Source organism: Musca vetustissima, unplaced genomic scaffold, assembly GCF_032173495.1.
Source record: "Musca vetustissima isolate MV318-11 ecotype Yass unplaced genomic scaffold, APGP_CSIRO_Mvet_v1 utg140258, whole genome shotgun sequence".
Classification (NCBI taxonomy): Eukaryota; Metazoa; Arthropoda; class Insecta; order Diptera; family Muscidae; genus Musca; species Musca vetustissima.
Window position 1 is genome coordinate 17,956 of NW_026882367.1, and position 20,461 is coordinate 38,416.

The 20,461-nt window shown below is 34.2% G+C and overlaps 1 protein-coding gene across 1 annotated transcript; it reads left to right on the forward strand.

Annotated features, from left to right (window-relative positions):
• The first annotated feature begins 1,617 nt into the window (after positions 1–1,617).
• On the forward strand, positions 1,618–20,086 carry LOC133328722 (protein alan shepard-like). Its single transcript, XM_061537268.1, has 8 exons — positions 1,618–1,979; positions 7,460–7,518; positions 7,827–7,951; positions 15,718–15,859; positions 15,996–16,372; positions 19,384–19,536; positions 19,701–19,869; positions 19,967–20,086. The coding sequence occupies exons 1-7, from the start codon at positions 1,693–1,695 to the stop codon at positions 19,845–19,847; spliced, it is 1,290 nt and encodes a 429-aa protein (XP_061393252.1). The 5' UTR covers positions 1,618–1,692; the 3' UTR covers positions 19,848–19,869; positions 19,967–20,086.
• The last annotated feature ends 375 nt before the right edge of the window (positions 20,087–20,461 follow it).

Sequence of the window (20,461 nt, forward strand, 5' to 3'; positions counted from 1 at the left end):
TCGGTACATTTTACAGTTTTTCTTTGAAAATGTCGAAAATGCAGTCATGTAGCTAAAATTGTTAATAGTGTTTATAGTTCCGATACTGTAACAGTCAATTATAAAAGAATTTTTAAACGGATAAAGTCGAAAAAAATTTCAGGAGCTTGGTTGGGAAGTTTTATTGCATCCGCCATACAGTCCGGACTTGGTACCAAGAATTATCATATATTTTCTTGCATTGCAAAATGTCTTTAATGATAAAATATTGGTATATAGGAAGGATTGTGAAAACCGAATACTAGAGTTTTTTGCAAATAGAATGCAAGACTTCTATTAGTGAGGCATTATGAAGTTACCTTTAAAATATCAACAAATCATACAAAATGCTCCATACTTCATATAAAATAAAAAATTATTTTAATATAAAAAAATTGATTTCTTTTTGGAGACCTCACAAAGGCCTTCTAGTAGATTTTATGGAAACTCTTTAGTTATAGTGAATTTTAAACGCATATGAACAATTTTTCTAAGCAACCCTAATTACATCTTTAACAATACTCAACATCTGCCTGTAGAGTTTTATGTGCTTAATATGAAAATATGTATCCATATTGAATATAAAACATGGCCTAATGACAATAAGGACCAATTTACAAATTTCTGTCGGTACATATTATCTCCTCGGATAACCTGGAATACCATATGCACTCAATATATTTAAAACATGCATGGTTTTTAAATGGTCCTGCGAATTTTGTAACAGAATTTTAATCAAAAACCTTTAAAAAATATTTGCAGTATTGAAAGGCTGAAGCTAGAATTTGTAGTTTCAACACGAAATCGTACTAAAGAAGTACGAAGAAGTGAGGATGGAAAACAAAGGCTCATCTCAATTTCGGCCGCAAATACATTCTCATCGTTATGTATCATAAAAAAAAGGTACAATAACTATCCCCGAACGTGATAATATATTATTGGAATGCATTCTCTGTATAGAATTATATATTCTACCTATAGATAATCTATAGAAAACTTATTTATTTACTAATAAAATTTAGTTCATCAGATTTGCCTATCGCCAAAATTAACAAAAAAAACTACTTTGTTAATCCCTCCAGCCCAAAGTAATAGATTAAAACGTCAAGGATTAGAAACTTAAGAGAAACACAACAACAAGTAATTGCTCAACTCATTAAAAGTTATTTGACCCTTTGCCTGGCTAGGCATAGCTATAACAAAGAATTCAACAATCCCCAAGCAAATAAATCCAATTGATTTTTTTTTTTTTGTTTCCCGTTTTCTTTCTGCTTTCAGCAGCATTCGCCATTTACTAATCCAACTGGATATAACAATCAAAACCAAAATAACAACAACAAGCATCAGCATCCAGCAACAGTATTGCTAACGAATCAGCAAAATTTCAATCAACAACAACAATCATCATTTTCCACTGCAAACACAAATCAGGTCTTAAATACAAACAATCCCATTGTTAACGGTGCCACAGCGGGAACAACTCCCTCATCAGTTACAGCAACAACGGGTCTGGGTCAAAATTCGATTAAGAACAGACACCCATCAGGAACAACAACAGCAACACATCATCCACATTCACAGCAACACTATCAACAACCGCAACATCATCAGCATCCACACCATCACAGCAACAACAACCACAACAACAACAACACCAACACAGCAGTAACAGCGATGGGTCCCACCACATTGAATGGCACACAGCCACCACCAGCTCAACTCCAACAATATCAGCAACATTTACAACAACCACAGGTAACGACTGATACGCAACAACAGCACCTACATCATCCACATCAACAGTCGCATCAGCAACAACCTCAACAGCAACAACAACAGCAGCAGCAGCATCAACAGCAATACCAACAAGCCGGTTCAGATCAGCTGTCAAAAACAAATGTCTATATACGCGGCTTGCCCGAGGGAACGACTGATAAAGACTTAGTTATATTATGTTCAGAGTGAGTATAGCCAATATTATTTAGTCGTTATACTTAGTTTTAGAAATGAATATATGAAAAATACTTCACACGCGATATCTTCAATGTATAAAAACCGCACAAAATGTGTTTTATAAAGTAACTGCTTGAGAATGTATTCTGTGTATAGATAATCTGTTAATGGAACAGGGTTTTCCAGCAAGAGGTGCGATTTCGGTATTAAATTAATCAGTAGTTCGTTAATTTCTTTACAATTTATTCGTAATTTTATACCCTTCACCACATTGGAAACAAAATAGAACCATGGTTCCTTTGAGAATATGTATTTCTGAGTCGATTTATGCATGCCCGTCCGTCCATCTGTTGACGTTAAATTGTAAACAAAGTACAGGTCGCATTTATAATCCGATTTGGATGAAATTTGTCACAAGTCACTTATTTGGCCAAAGGAGGAACCCTATTGAAATTGGAAAAAAAATCGGTTCAGATTTAGATATAGCTCCCAATTTTACCTAATTGGTGCACCAAACTCCCAAAATTTGTTCGATTGAAACAATTTTTTGCACAACGTACTGAATTAAGTACAGTTTGATGTCGGTGAAGTTTTGTTGAAATTGGTTCAGATTTACTTATAGCTCATATACATAATTTTGCAGGATTTCATACAAATGTTACACCAAAAAAGTCTGCCCGACTGACATTAACATTTCAGAACGGTATGTGTATGGTTTTTTATTCGTTTAAATATCTATGTAGATCACAATTATTTTTCGCCCGATTTCATTTCAATGGTATTTCAAACATGTTATGTCTCTTCTACATACACATTATCATCTCATGTATGTACTTGAAGTGATGAAGGGTGTCATATAGTTGGCTCCGTCCGACTTTGATCTGACTTTGATTTGAATTTTTTCGGTATTTTTGTTTTTCATGGTACCACAAATTATTCGGTATTTTGGGGAGTTTAGGGACGTTGGAATGTTAAGTTTTCATTGGGAGACAAATCTTCATTCCAAAAATTTTCAATATTTATGGCCAACTTCTTACGAAATCCCCCATATAAAAGCCTCTCTCAAATTACGTTATTTTAGGGAGTTTATGGACTTTTTCAATTGAATTGGCAGTAATGTGGTATTTTTTTAATTACCTTAGAATTACCAGTAAACAAATCAGTGCACATTAACTCCAAAACATGACCTTCGTCTTTCTGTGTTGATAATATACCAGCCGAGGCACAGTGGGAAAAATACCGATCTAGAGCGCAGAAAATAAAAAAAATGAACTTGAAGGAAACTTTAAAACATTAATGCAGTTTTAAAGTAGAGTGTTAAGTGTACTTAAGTCCGTATAATATATTCCGAATTAATGGTAGGGGAGAGGGGGGCACCTTTGAACGTGGGGCACCTTTGAACAGCGCTCATAAAATCTTGGTTTAACATTTTTCCGACCCGCAACCACATTTTTGTATATGGCAATCTTATTCTCTATCTGCGTAAACCACTTTGGCTTGCTTTTTCAGTTGTCGACAAATTGTGCATGGGTGACCATGTTTTCGCAGTGTCATTGTAAATTTTTATTCATTTGGTTGTAAGGGCGCAGGAAGAATTCTGTGATAGTTTCTTTCGTCAAACAAATTTATTGCAAAAAAAGTTATTATAAATTTCCGTAAAATGCCATGGGTGGGGCACCTTTGAACATGCCCATTAAACTCGAGTAAACACGGAGTTTTTAACTTTTGGCTTCGATTTCTCAAAATTTCAAATGGGTTAATAAGATTACGAAATTAACTGTATTTTTCACCATAGTAATTTTTGTTTTTAAGTCATTTTATGTTTTAATAAATTTTCATCTAAATTTTTTAAATTTTGAACATTTTTTATATATTTTTTAATGAATAAATGCATTTCTGATATGTATGAATAAAATACATACATATTTGAATATAAACACTGTAAAAGCTGCCCCTCTGGGGGGGCAGTTTTGAACACTTTGACTTTGTCCATTAAAACAGTAATAAAATATATTTATTAAGCTTAAAGTATGTCAAGTGTATATTCATTTTAAAGGTTACATATGTGTCTATTAATTAAAATTTATAAGAAACCAAAAATTATAAAATAAAAAATTTTATAAGGCTTGAAAGAAAAAAGTGTTCAAAGGTGCCCCCTCTCCCCTACATTTAAAATAGATATATTTCCCAATGTTAAAAATGGTATTTTTATACCCTACACAATTATGTTGTCAGGGTATTATAGCTTTGTGCAGCCCCAAGAGTTTGTAACGCCGCGAAATATGGGTTTTAGACCCACCTTTAAATATACCGATCGTCATATCTCGACTAGCTGAGTCGATCTAGACATGTGTGTCCGTCCGTCTGTCCATTATAATTTGTAAACACGATACAGGCCACAGTTATGGTCCAATCTTCATGAAATTTTGCATGTAGGGTGGGTTCTGCCCAATGAAGACCCCTATTGTTTATGATAAAGATCGGTTAATATTTAGGGGATGAAATGGACCAAATACTTAATTGTTGTCGGTTTTTCTGGTCGCTCCAGAGGCCGCAGTTATGGTCCGAACATCGTGAAATTTTACATTTATGTATCTACTCGGATCTGGGAATTACACTCAAATATTTACAGGTGCTTACGTATGCAAATATTATTTAGTATCCCATTACCACATTAGAGGGCGGAAATATCGCGCTGATCGCTTTGAAATTTTCCATGAAGTTCCAATTATGGTCAAGGACAACGCCTACAATTTTCGGTGATGATCACATAATATTATTGGGATGAAATGGGCCGAAAACTTATTTTTTCTGTGTTTTCGAGTCGAATATAATCCGAACATCACAACACAAGCCACCGTGAAGGGAATCTGAATAAGTAATTAGAAGGGCTGGATATTATTCTCTGTTGTCCTCTAATCGGGCAAATATCACGAAATATTACCCTTACTCCGAATAAACATTCGCAGAGAGTTAGAGTTCAGTGGTAGTTAAGTAGGGTATCGTATGGTCGGCCCCGTCCGACTATACTGCTCCGCTCACTGGTTTTAGCTATAAAATTGGGATGGTCGTGTGCTTTCTGTGAATATATTATTATAGAATTTTGTCCATTTTTCATATATAGTATTGGTATTTAATTAAATGGAATAGTTATATAACCCATAATTTTTTTTAATTTAGGTGTTTCGGGCTAAATGTAAGTAAGGTTCGTTTTTCTTTATTTTTTATTTTTTTTTATTTTGTGTCTCTCTCTCTCTCGGATTTATGCAAATTTTTTGAAAAAAAAATGACAATTTGGTGTAGGAAGCTTTTTTAAGGTTTGGTTCAAATAAAGTTAAAAATTTGTGAATTTTGTTGATATAATTGGTTAAATATGACTTGGAATAGATCACAGCATAGCAGATAAGAAAAAAAGTTCAAAATGTCCGTCCCAAGATTCCAGAGTAATGGATGTGAGTATGAAAATGAGGGAACTTAAGTAAGCTGCTCCAAACATTGATTTTAAACTCATGCACTGAATATACATTAATTCCAAATGTCTTTCTAAATAAAAATTGAAATTACAACGAAATCGGTTGTAAGAGTCTTCTGAAATACCACAGGTAAAGGCTCTACTTTATGAACCCTGAAAAATATCATTGGTGTAACATTCATATATACACGGTTTGGCCTACATTTATGGTTTTCGCTATAAGTACAAAATTTCGTCATTAACACTAAACATCGACTTATACGAATACGGCCTGTCTACCTTACATGCAAGGATTCGATGTTTAGAATGTATATTGCGCATTTCATACTGACTGGTTTTGAAAAAGTGGAAAATTAATAGCTCCGATCGGCCACTTTTCGAAGAATGGATGGCACGTATCATTAATGATTTGAAGGATGAAATGCACATTATTGACACACCTAAGTCAGTTTTTAAAAATTTTAGTATCATCCTTTCAACCATGGCCTGTGGATATGCTATTAACGCAGAGTCATCTAAAAAAACTTACTGAGGCAACATTTATTCTTTTCGTGGAATTATATTCATGGTTCTATATGCTTTCAAGCATACACAAAATATTAGTGCATGGAGCCGATCAGGGACGTACGCAGGGGGGGGCCCGGGGGCCCGGGCCCCCCCCCCCCCCCGAAATGAATTTTTTCCACTGTAAATTTATGTTTACAACCGCGAATTTTTCATTTTGTACTACCGGGCCCCCCCGAAATGAAATCCTGTGTACGTTGCTGGAGCCGATATAATTAAATGTGCAGCTTTGCCCATAGGAATGTTGTCTGAAGAAGGCATTGAATCCAGAAATAAGGACTTTCGGAACTACAGGGAACTGTACCCCAGAAAAATTAGTCGTGAGGAAACAATGAGGGATCTTTTCAATAGGTTGCTATTTTCTTCTGATCCAAAAATATCAAGTTTGTCTCTTAACCATCGATATAGTGAGCCACTATCTGAAAAAGTCCTTAAACTACTGGAGGATCCAATGTTACCAACTAAATTAGAACAAAACTCGGATTCTGAATGTTATTAGTAGCCTAAATTTTATAAAATATATATAGTTTAATGTTTAAGACATATAATATTAACAATAATAAAGATATATATAATAACAATAGTGTTTGCCCTTAACCCACTTTTTACCCTCCAAATGGTTCGGAATTTTTATAGTTATAACGAAAAATATAGCTTATTAAAAAATTTTTAAAAAGGTTCTACATAGTAATTTTCATTTAATAATTTAAGTTGTTTCTAAAAAAAATCGGTTAATAAAAAAAATTGCCAAATTTTTTCATAGAATAATTAAAATTGTCCATCTAAATCTATTCTTATCCAAAATACCGATAAACATAAAGTAAAAAATTTACTTTTATTTTCTGCGCGCCAGATGTGCATTTTTTTCCACTGTGGGAGGTCTTCCCACCCCAGGTCACCACTTCGATTTTGTTTCACATTGTAATCAACAACGTTGTGTCATTGCTAATTGGGTGCTTGAAATTCATGGAACTTTTGCGGAATTACATATACGGGCAATATTGCCAATGGTTTTAACATAGCTGAAGTGTCACCCCTTTATAACTCGGGAATTACTTAAGTATATGAAAAAATGTGAATAGTATTGGGTTAATTGATCTGTCGTTGCAAACTATTCATGATATTGACCTCCAAACTTTATTTGGAGGTCGCATTTTTATGGTCGCATTCTGTATTGGAGATTGTAAAACATATTTACTGAAAAAAATCTACAGAAAGAGAATGTCAATGGTCGAGTAGGCCTTTTATATCAATTTAATTCTTCCTTAAATTTCATAGAACAAATTTTTTCAAATTTGAAGTGCCGTAATAAATTATTAAACTTCAGTAGCTTAAGAGTTTATATTCTCCATAAATGCTTACATGCATTTTTTGTTATTATTTTTATTATTGACAATAACTTAACTTTCTTTTTATCGCCGTTTTTTTCTTCTTCTCATTTTCTCCTTACAGATATGGTACTATAGTTTCGGCCAAAGCTATATTTGATAAGACAACAAAAAAATGTAAAGGTAAGTTGAAAACGTGTTTCTGCTACGGACGTTTTTTATGCTCGGTTTTAACTTTGTTTTATCATTAACGTAATTTTTATCTTCTCATAAAGATTCATAATGAAACATTGTTATTTTTTTCCATTGTTTTTTATTCTGTTACCTCTCAACCGAACAAAACCACAAAAAAATGTTTGCAAAAAAAAAATACGAAAACAAAAAACTTATCTCTCACATATTTCTGATACTATTTTTTCTTCTTCTTTTTTTCTTTATTGTTGTTTTGTGGATTTGTCCTTCTCTCTGTTTTTTTTGGTACTTATTTTCAGGTTACGGCTTTGTAGATTTCGAATCACCGGCATATGCTGAGAATGCCGTTAAATCTCTTCAAGCTAAAGGCATTAAAGCACAAATGGCAAAAGTGGGTGTTTGGGTGCTCATTAGGCCGGCCATAGTACGTTGTTTTTATTCCTCCTTTTTCAGTTTTCATTTATCACGTTGCCTTCAGTTTTATGTTTGTTTCGTTTTTGTTTCCCTGTACACAACTTTTTTGTTTGTTTGTATTGCATGCTTGATAAGAACAAAAAAAAAAAAAGAACGAGAATAACCTATGTATAATTAGAACCAAAAACCAAGGGTCCAAACCAATCTAACGGACCAGCTAAGACTAACAAAGACGCAAAGGATGTATCAAATGAACCACAACGTAACGAAGAACAGACAATTCTTTGTAATAGACTTGGTTAGAATTTTGTTGGATTCTATGCTCTCCACTTTTTTGTTATTTTCGTTTTTTTATGGACGCTGTACGACAATATCACCACTATTATTATTATATTATTTATCACTAACGCTTCGAACGTCAAAGCAGTCATTTACAGCAGGACTTGTTTGTTTGTTGTTATGTGCTAATTTTTTTAGGAGACCAACGTAAACATAAAACTCAAAGACAAAATTAAAAAAAAAATGAAACCGAAACGAAATAATGAAAACCAAAATTCTACTCAGTTTCACAATCTAATGATGAACGAATGAAAGGTATTTCGTTACAATTGTATTTGAACAATAGCGAGTTCTCATTTAATTTGGTAACTGTACTGAAAAGTTTTGTCTTTAGAACCAATTAGAATCAACCAAAAATTATTAGAGTTGTTTTATATATCAATTGTATTTCTTAGAATTACATATATTTCTATACAAACTTACATTCGTGATGAGCTCCGTAAAAATTATTAAATAATTAAAAATTGCGATTTTTTAAGGCTGAAATATCCTCATCACAAATGTTTGATATTATCCATAATTAACTTTTTATACCCTTCACCACACTGTGGTACAGGGTATTATGTCTGTGTGCATATGTTTGTAACAAGTAAAAGGAAACGAGATAGACCCATGGTTCCTTTTGAGAATATACATAGAATCACTTTCTGAGTCGATTTATGCATGTCCTTCCGTCGCATTTATGATCCGAACTGGATGAAATTTGGCAAAGCTCATTTGTTTGGCCCAAGGACGAACCCTATTGAAATTGGGAAAAATCGGTCCAGATTTAGATATAGCTCCCATATATATTTTCGTCCGATTTAAGGTAAATGAGGGACCAAAGTCCCTAAATATCTTTCCATTTGCGCGAAATTTGGTACAACCCACTGAATTAGGTCCAGAATACTGTGTGCCAAGTTTCGTGAAAATCGGTTCAGATTTAGATATAGCTCCCATATATAGTTTCGCCCGGTTTTAGATAAATGGTGCACCAAAGTCCCTGAAAATCATTTGATTTACACGAATTTTGGCATAGCGTACTGAATTAGGTCTAGAATGGTGTGCGCAATGTTTCGTGAAAATCGATTCAGATTTAGATATAGCTCCCATATATATTTTCGTCCGATTTTAGGTAAATGGTGCACAAATGTCCCTGAAAATAATTAGATTTGCACGAAATTTGGCATGACGTACTGAATTAAGTCGACAATGATGTGTGCTAAATTTCGGGAAAATCGATTCAGATTTAGATATAGCTTCCATATATAGTTTCGTCCGATTTTATGATAATAGTGCACCAAAGTCCCTATATATCTTTCGATTTGCACGAAATTTGACACAGCCTACTCAATTAAGTCTAGAATGATGATTCCCGAGTTTCGTGGCAATCGGTTTAGATTTACATATATTTACCATATAAGTTTTGTCCGATTCAATGTTAATAGTGCACCAAAGTCCCTATATATCTTTCGATTTGCACGAAATTTGGCATACCGTACTCAATTAAGTCTAGAATGATGTGTGCCGAGTTTCGTGAAAATCGGTTCAGATTTAGATATATCTACCATATATAGTTTTGTCCGATTTTATGTAAATGGTGCACTAAAGTCCCTATATATCTTTCGAGTTGCGCAAAATTTGGCATAGCGTACTGAATTGAGTCTAGAATGAAGTTTGCTAAGCTGCGTAAAAATCGGTTCTGATTTAGATATAGCTCCCATACATATATTTTCCTTCGATATTATTTAAAGTGTGCACTAAAGACCCAATGTTTGTACGATTGACATATAATTTTGTTGAAAACGGTTCAGATTTAGATATAGCTCCCAGTTGTATGTTCGTTGGAGTATTTACCTAAACTTGTACCGGTTGACACAAAACGTATCATAAAATCGATTTACAAAATTTGTCCCATTGTACGCAACCGATTCTAAACTTGTCCGAATGAAATTAACTTTAGCATAGGTTCCAGGAACATCACATATTCAAGTTTATTCAATTTCATGTCAATGTTTTTTTGACAAGTCGGAGTCTGTTAGGAGGCATATGCAGAATATACTTAAAGTGGTGAAGGGTATCATATAGTCGGCCCAGTCCGACTTTACTACTTTCCTTACTGGTTTATATTTTATATAAGTCTTATTTAACATAGAATTTCTTGTGTTTGTTCTATACTCATTCCTTACCTTTATTATGTTTATTAATTTTTGTTTAATCAGCCAATTTCCTCCACTATCTATGATATTTTTAGTGTAATTTAAAATCAAAAAGCACAAATATTGATATCTGGACGATATCCAACCTTGACACCATCTTAAAAAATAACGACCCCGCAAGAATAACGGGTTTTTTACTGTGCTACAATATTTTGGGAGGTGAAAATGTCCTATGTGTATGATAGCCCTTGGCGAGTATATTAAGGGTCCAGAAAAGGCAAATTCGCCATAGATAAAGTTTTTCAGTTATGTCGTGATGAACTAAACGATTTATAACTTTCTGTTTATTTCCCTTTCGAGATGAGCTACATGATCGAAGTTGCAATGAAAAGGAAAGTCAGAGAGATGCTACATTCCCACCATTATGCGAAGCGTTCAGCCGTTGGTTAAGCGGCTCATAAGGCATTTTGGGCCATATGGCTTACAAATGTCGTTACTTGATATGTTCTATTTATGTCGAAAATTGTTCCGAAATCGCATCTACGATTTAAATATAACCGTGTCAAGGTACGGATTGGATTTATAACTTTGGGCCTATCGGAGTATATTTTTGAGATGACATGCCTTCAATCAAATAGTTAGAGGGATATTTTTTGTAAAACATATATCTATATCGAGTCCTTGTGCGTATTTTTCGTCCATATTTTCTTGAAATAAATAAAGCAAAATAAATAATTTTTTTTCCAAATTTTCCACAAAAATGCCGCTCATAAAAATTTATAGAGGGTCCTCGAAAATAAAAAATCGATATTCGTATGTTTTCACCACATTTTTCCACTTTTTCTGATCCTTGCATAGATAACAATGCGGCACCTCCAGTACATTTATTTTCAAAGCTTGCCGGCGATATAAGTTTCGTATGGCGGATATGCCATCAATAACACGTTTTGACCGGTCGAAATGTCGTTAGTTTGAGCCATTGTCTTCTTTTGTTTGTTTTACGAATTTTCCGATGATTTAAGGACTATATCGGCTATATCTTCAAAAATTGTTGAGATTTTCACTTGAAAATTTATAGGGACATTCTTGAATTAGTGTAGGTTCGAATTAAATCCAAATACAAAATTAATTTTTTTTTTGAAACCGTGAATGGGAGGGGGTGGCTTAAGCCAAATATGTTGTGGCGTACCTCCTAGAATTGTCCGTAATTCATTGCTCAAGCATAACAGTCACCGCATGACAAGACCAATTGTTTCGATTTTTACAATCCTCCCTAGATACCAATTTTTTTTATCATAAAAAAATTTTGCGATGCAAGAAAAAGACGATAATAGCTTGGTGCCAAGTCCGGACTGTATGGCGGATGCATTAAAACTTTCCACCCAAACTCCCGTCGTTTGTGGCATATCGTTGTCCTGGTGGAACACGACACCTCTCCTGATGGCCAATTCTGGTCAATTGCTATCTTCTAACGGTCCAGTTGTTGACAGTAGAGATCAGAATTTAGCGTTTGGGAATTTAGCGTTTGGGAAGTATGGAAGTAACTCATCAAAAATAATCCCCTTCCAGTCCCACCAAATGCATAGCAGAATCTTCCTGGTCGTTAGTCCTGGTTGGGCCACCGTTTAAGGTGCTTCACCGCTCTTTGGTCACGATCGTTTTCGCACAGGGTTATTGTATGTAATCCATTTCTCATCTCCAGTCACCATCCGTTTAAGAAATGGGTGTATGATATTCCGTTTGGCTTTGCACATGGAAATTCTATCCACCCTAGTTTTTCTGTTAATAGGTGTGGTACCTAAACATCGATCTTCTTTTTGAATGCAGCTTCGTGTAAATAGTTTAAAACAGTTTTATGTTAGATTTTTAGCTCCTTGGCGATTTTATGACTGCTAACATGCCGGTCAACTTCGATAATCTCTCTGATTTTATCGACATTTTCTTAATGGATTTCTTTTTGGAATGCTAGGTGAACGAACAAAACTATAAATTTGAAATTCGGTGGCTAACCTCTTTTAGTGAGAGGTGATTATTGGGCACTTCTAAAAATTTTGTAAATTGTACTAAAATCAGTAAATTTGTTATAATAGTTTCCTGTATTACTATGGTTTATTACCATGGTTTCCAGTATGTACTGTGATTTCCAGTAATACTATATTAGTGCTGATAGGCTGACCAGGGTTTGGGAATTGTCACCTATAGTAGACAGTTTTGAAGCTGTGATGACGATTATGAACCTGATGGAATATCATGATTGCATATAATTTACGGAAAAAATTACCCTGGAAATGATTAAGTTTTCATTCGACTGAATCATAGATTGTGGTGGAAATCCATCTTTTATCAATTTTTTATATATATTATATAAAAAATACAAAACATATTTTGGGTTCGATATATTACAACCCCAATCGGATTAAGGATTTAATTATTTTTTTTAATTATGTAGAGCTGTTATTGTAGATAGGAATATTTTTTTATTATTCTGTTCAATAGTAAATATTTATAAAATTAATAAAATGTATATTGAACTTCATTCTAGATAGGCTGTGATCTAGATTACGATCTTATTGCGTTTTGTCTTCTCTACATTCGAATTTGTGATAGTAACAATTAATTATAAGTAATATTTTTTATACCCTTCACCACACTGTGGTACAGGGTATTATGTCTTTGTGCATATGTTTGTAACAGGTAAAAAAAAAATATATATATATATATATATTCGTCCGATTTAAGGTAAATTGTGCACCAAAGTCCCTATATATCTTTCGATTTGCACGAAATTTGGCACAGCGTAATGATTAAGGTCTAGAATGATGTGTGCAAAGTTTTGTGAAAATCGGTTCAGATTTAGATATAGCTTCCATATATATCTTCGTCCGATTTAAGGTAAATTGTGTACCAAAGTCCCTTTATATCTTTCGATTTGCACGAAATTTGGCACAGCGTACTAAATTAAGTCTAGAATGATGTGTGCAAAATTTCGTGAAAATCGGTTCAGATTTAGATATAGCTCCCATATATAGCTTCGCCCGATTTAAGTAAATAGTCCACTAAATTCCCTGGAAATCTTTTGATTTGCACGAAATTTGGCACAGCGTAATGAATAAGGTCTAGAATGATGTGTGCAAAGTTTTGTGAATATCAGTTCAGATTTAGATATAGCTCCCATATATAGCTTCGCCTGATTTTAGGTAAATAATCCGCTAAAGTCCCTGGAAATCTTTTGATATGCACGAATTTGGCATAGCGTACTGAATTAAGTCTAGAATGATGTGTGTAAAGTTTAGTAACAATCTGTTCAGATTTATTTTCATCCGATTTAAGGTAATTGGTGCACCAAAGACCCTACATATCTTTCGATTTGCCCGAAATTTGGCATAACGTACTGAATTGCGTCTAGAATGATGTGGCTAAGTTTCATGAAAATCGGTTCAGATTTAGATCTAGCTAACATATATAGTTTTACCCGATTTTGGGTAATTGGTGCACCAAAGTCCCTGGAAATATTTTAATTTTTGGCATAGCGTACTGAATTAAGTCTAGAATGAGGTGTGCAAAGTTTCGTGAAAATCGATATAGCTGCCATATGTATTTGCATCCGATTTTAAGTAATTGGTGCATCAAAGTCTCTGAAAATCATTCGATTTGCACGAAATTTGTCATAGTGTACTAAATTAAATCTAGAATGACGTGTGCTAAGTTTCGTGAAAATCGGTTCATATATATTTTCGTCCGATTTTATATAATTGGTGCATCAATGTCCCAATATATATTTCGATTTCACGAATTTTGGTATAGGGTACTGTAAAATTTAAGTCTAAAATGATGTTGCTAAGCTTCGTGAAAAGATACATCGCTAGGCCGATTGGCACAACGTACTGATGTAATATAAATTAGACTCTGTCAAGTTTCCCTGACAAAGTGGTGAAGGGTATCATATAGTCGGCCCAGTCCGACTTTACTACTTACCTTACTGGTTTTAAATAAAACGAGGAGCAAAATATACAGAGTTGCGGAATATAAACTGCAAACGGGATTTTGAAAATAGAAATTATCTTTATGTCTATTCTATATACCCAAAATAATTTAAATATGCAAAATATAAAAATATAATGGGGTAAATTCGCCAGGCAATTAGTAAAACTATGTTTATGTGTTATGAATAACCAATATAACCCAAAGGCGATTGATTTGTCAAACATTGGGTTAAACTGACCATAGATGTGAAATTTATACACTTTTGAATATTTTAAAAATTCTCAGAAAAAATATTAGAAATGTTAGTATCAGTATTTAAATAAAATTAAGTAATATTTGGAATCAAAAATACTGGTTTTGATTTATAAAAATAATTTGCTTATGGTGCCCCATATGCTTCACCATCCTGATTGTAGTATGAATATTTGCTATATTCCTTATAATTGAAATGTTTTCTTTATTTAATTTCATATACCGTTTCCATCAACAAGATTTTTTAGTTTTTTTTTTAATTGCAAGATCGTAAACTAGATCACAACATGTTATTATAATATATTAAATAAACATTGAAAAAATATATATAAACAGCAGTATTATATCTATATTATACCAACTCCATACCCACAATACAATTCAATAATTAGGTTCTCTTTCTCTGATTTTGTAAATCTTTAAATTGATATCTAATTTGAAAAAAGTACAATCAAAAAACTAATACAGTTGCCAAAGAAAAATGTTTTTTTTCGATGGGTATGGTGTATAGTTTTCTAGCCTAGTTGAAAAGTATTACCTAATTAATAAGAAAATATAGAAATTATATTTTGTTATTGAAAATAAAAAAAAAACAACCCCATAGAAACTGAGATTTAAATAATGTAATTTTGAGTAGACATGGACCGGCCTTAGATAACATTTGTTCTGTTTTTCTTACAAAAAGTTGAGTAGTGTTTTGTAGATACAACCAAAAAACTTTACATACACTTTACATACATACCTCATAACAACAATAACATACACACACATATTACACATTTTACACATTTTACAAATGCGACATACATACTAATACACAAGTAATTGTAGCTAATTAACCACAACAATGTAAACATACATAATTCTATTAACCCCTTAGTAAACAAAAAATTTAAAACATTTATAATAATTCTTAACTAACTGTAAATTTGTTTTTGCAAAACAAAAAAAAAAATAAAACTTTTAACATTATCAACACCAACCACTCAACTCAATCCAATCACCCACTGAACTACGTATGACCACCCACGACGAACCATCGAACCATTCAACCGAACAACAGCAACAAGAACAGGATCCAACAAATTTGTACATCACAAATTTGCCGCCATATTTCAAAGAGACTGATTTAGAGAAAATGTTATCGAAGTACGGACACGTGGTATCAACTAAGATTCTATGTGATGCACAATTGAATTCTCGAGGTAAATTGAATTGGGATGAACACGAACACACATACCCACTCACCAACCATATAACATATTCTATTGAAAGTAAATTGTTAATTGAATATTCTCTGTCTTTTTTCTATCATTCCGTTTTCACATATCATTCATTCAGGTGTCGGTTTCGCACGCATGGAAAATCGTGAAAAATGCGAACAAATTATACAAGTTTTGAATGGTACTACAATACCGGGTGCTAACGATCCATTGGTGGTTAAGTTTGCCGATAGCGGCTCATCGGCCAAGAAGAATTTGCTAAAAGCCCGTGATCCCAATAATCGTTCACGTTTGGATATATCGGCCGGAACAGCAGGTATGGAAAGTATACCTGTAACCCCTGATCCAGGGGCTCAGCAAAATGGTACTACAGCTGGCTATACTCGTTTTGGTACACCCCAAATAGGTAGTTATCCCTTGGCTAGTTCTCCATGGATACCCGGTTATATGATGGCTACAACAGCTACACAGCCAGCTGCGGCATTTGAGAATCAGGTGAGTTTTTCTTTCCAAGGATCAATGAACTTATTTCATTTGTTATACACATGGGGAAATTTAAACCTGAAGACAAAATTCCAAACATTACCCAGTTTGGCACAAAATCAAAAATACCTTCGCTAAGTTCAACGGGGCCAAATTTCTGTACCTACCAACAAAAAATTCATGTACAAACATATTTCTTTGGCGGGACATAGTATCAAGTAATGCGTTCTTGACCAGCCACTATTATATTAGGATGGGGAAAAAATCTTTCCATCTGCGAATGGTGACTGGAAATGAGAAATGGATCACATACGATAACCCTGTGCGAAAACGATCATGGTCAAAGAGCGGTGAAGCACCTCAAACGGTGGCCAAACCAGGATAAACGGCCAGGAACTGGGCCGTTTGAAGATAGCAATTGACCAGAAACAACCAGAATTGGCCAACTGGAAAAGTGTCGTATTCCACCAGAACAAAGCTAGGTCACACATATCTACAGTGGCAAGCCATAAACTTCGTGAGCTTGGTTGGGAAGTTTTAATGCATCCGCCTTATAGTCCAGACTTGGCACCAAGCGATTATCATCTTTTTCTTGCTTTGCAAAATTTCTTTAATGATAAACCAGTCGGACTGGGCCGACTATATGATACCGCAATCTATGCTAAATTTTTTAAATCGATTTAAAGGGAACTTGGAGCACTATATGCTGGTATGCAGCACTGTTTATACCCTTCACCGCACTGTGGTACAGGGTATTATGTCTTTGTGCATATGTTTGTAACAGGCAAAAGGAAAAGAGATGGTTCCTTTTGAGAATATGGATAGAATCACTTTTTAAGTCGATTTATGCATGGCCGTCCGTCCATCCGTCTGCCTAGCTGTCTGTCCATGTTAAATTGTAAACAAAGTACAGGTCGCATTTATGATCCGAATTGGATGAAATTTGGCATAGGTCAGTTATTTGGCCTAAAGACGAACCCTATTGAAATTAGGAAAAATCAGTTCAGATTTAGATATAGCTCCCAATATATATTTTCGTCCGATTTTATGTAAATGGTGTACCAAAGTCCCTATATATTTTTCGATTTGCACGAAATTTGGCATAACGTACTGAATTGAGCCTAGAGTGATGTGTGCCACGTTTCGTGAAAATCAGTTCAGATTTAGGTATAGCTCCCATATATAGTTTCGTCCGATTTCATGTAAATGGTGACCAAAGTCGCTATATATCTTTCGATTTGCACGAAATTTGGCATAACGTACTGAATTGAGCCTAGAATGATGTGTGCCAAGTTTCGTGAAAATCGGTCCAGATTTAGATATAGCTCCCATATATATTTTCGTCCGATTTAACGTAAATGGTGTAACAAATTCTTCGATTTCCACGAAATTTGGCATAGCGTACTGAATTGAGCCTAGAATGATGTGTGCCAAGTTTCGTGAAAATCGGTCCTGATTTAGATATAGCTCCCATATATATTTTCGGCCGATTTAATGTAAATGGTGTAACAAAGTCCCTATATATCATTCGATTTGCACGAAATTGGACATAGCGTACTGAATTAGGTCTAGAATGATGTGTGTTAAGTTTCGAGAAAATCGGTCCAGGTTAAGACAGAGCTCCCATATATATGTTCGACCGATTTAATGTAAATGGTGTACCAATCGGTCCAGATTAAGATATAGCTCCCATATATATTTCGACCGATGGTGTACCAATGTCCATATATATTCTTTGATTTGCACGAAATTTGGCATAGCGTACTGAACAAACGCTAGAACAATTTGTGTTAAGTTTCGTGAAAATCGGTTCAGATTTAGATATAGCTCCCATACATAGTTCGGACGAAAATATATATGGGATCTATATCTAAATCTGAGCCGAGCTTTCCTAATTTCAATAGGGTTCGTCCTTGGGCCAAATAAATGAACTGTGCCAAATTTCATTCAATTTGAATCATAAATGCGACCTGTACTTTGTTTACAATTCAGCATCAACAGATATACGGGCATGCATAAATCGACTCAGAAAGTGATTTTATGCATATTCTCAAAAGGAGGCATGTGTCTATCCATATGCTCAAAATGAAGCATGTGTCTATCTCGTCCCTTTTGCCTGTTACAAACATATGCACAAAGACATAACATCCTGCATCACTGTGTGGTGAAGGGTATAAAAATTGGTATATAGGGAGGATTGTGAAATCAGGGTGCGCAAAAATTCGCTCTCGAATGATTCAAAATACATTCTTTTCGTTTTGTGCTCATTTTAAGAATGAATTTATGGCGATAAATTCTTTACCAAACGAGCATTTGCCAAAGAATGTTCGCACACACATAACAAACGAGTGAGATCACACACAACAACGTTCGATCGTTTCGTTTGGTGGTTGAAATTCTTTTTGACATTCTCTCACGAATGAAAACAAACATTCCCGAATTCTCGCGAATGCTCAAAAACGGCAACAACAATAACAACAAACGTTCGAGAACTCAATAGTTGTTGGACAAGAGTTTTGTTATTCCACAGAATTTCTGCTACACACACATTCTTTCGTTGTTTGTTTGTGTTTTTATGATATCTTTGTTTTTTGTTGTTTTTAACAGTGCTCGCGCGAGCATTCGCGAACATTTGTTTTTTTTTAGTTTTTCAAAAGAATGTTCTTCAGCTACAAATGCTCGCGAAAGATTGAATCGACGACAATGCGAAGATTCGCGAGAGATTGCAAATGCTTGTTCATTCATTGTAACTTTATCATTCGCGATAAATTGAAGACATTCGAATTATCGCCCGTGAACATTCGTGAGATAGAGTGTATTTTAATCATTCTTCGCACCCTGATTGTGAAAATCGTCTACAAGAGTTTTTTGCAAGCATAGAGCATAGACTTCTATGAGAGAGGCATTCAGAAGTTACCTTTAAAATGGCAACAAATCATACAACAAAACGGGGTTCATATTTGGCCCAAATCGGACATTCCGAAGCATTACATAATCTATTATTTCTACTTTGTCTTTTGCAGTATTTACAATTGGCTTCTTCACCACAACATCTGAGCGTTTCGCCATATAAGACAGATCTTGTGAATACCCTACAGGGTCCTGGAATGTATTTGAATGGTTCAGAGGCCGTAATGCCATATGGAGCTATGATGCCACCCATGGGTCCTTTGCAGGTGATAATTTGAATAATAATTTTTTTGCCAATTCTTTAAATAATTTAAATTCCTATTTTTCTCATACACACCAATCAAAAAAAAAAAAAAAACTAACAACAATTAACCTAATTTTTCTTACATATATTTGATCTTCTCTTCAACTCGCACACACACACCCACAGTATATAAGTCCCACATATCCCTATTATGCTCCTCCAATGATTCCTACCATACCAATGACAGATTCCTCGGAACAGGCTTTGAGTACTGCTGCCTCACCCAATGGGGCTGCCTATACACAATTTTTACATCCCTTAGCACCCAAGTAGATGAATGTTTTTGTTTGTTAAGGTAAGTTGGCAACACTGATTTGAGCATTGCCAGAGACGTGGTGATTTGTAATTGCGATTTTGTTTTATTCTTTACCGTTTCTTTATTTCCAATACAGTTCTAAGTCTATCCATAAATGGATGAGTAATCGTAAGAAACCAAAATTTATGTTTGTAACTGAAAACCGATGATGAATAAAACGAAGAAAAGAGGGAAATGATAGAGAAAAATAAAAAAACTCGTATGCAGAAAGAGGAATGAAACCAATCAATGATGATGATGACGGAGAAGATAAAGAAATGAAATTTTTGAAAAAAAAAACGCGCTTTTAATAAAACAAAGGAAAACAAAACAACAGCCAAATAATTCTAAAGGCTTTTTTGGCTATAATTCACACATACATAGATAACAACAACACTGTCACACACACACTGGATCAATCACTTACAACCTTCATACATACAAACACATAAGTATGCAAACATCTGGCAACGTTTTATACGACGAAGAAAAATAATCAGCATAGTAATAATAAGAAGAAGAATAAAAGTAAAAAAAAAACATTTAAGAATAAGACAAAACCAAACAAAACCGAGAAAAAACATGCTGTAGC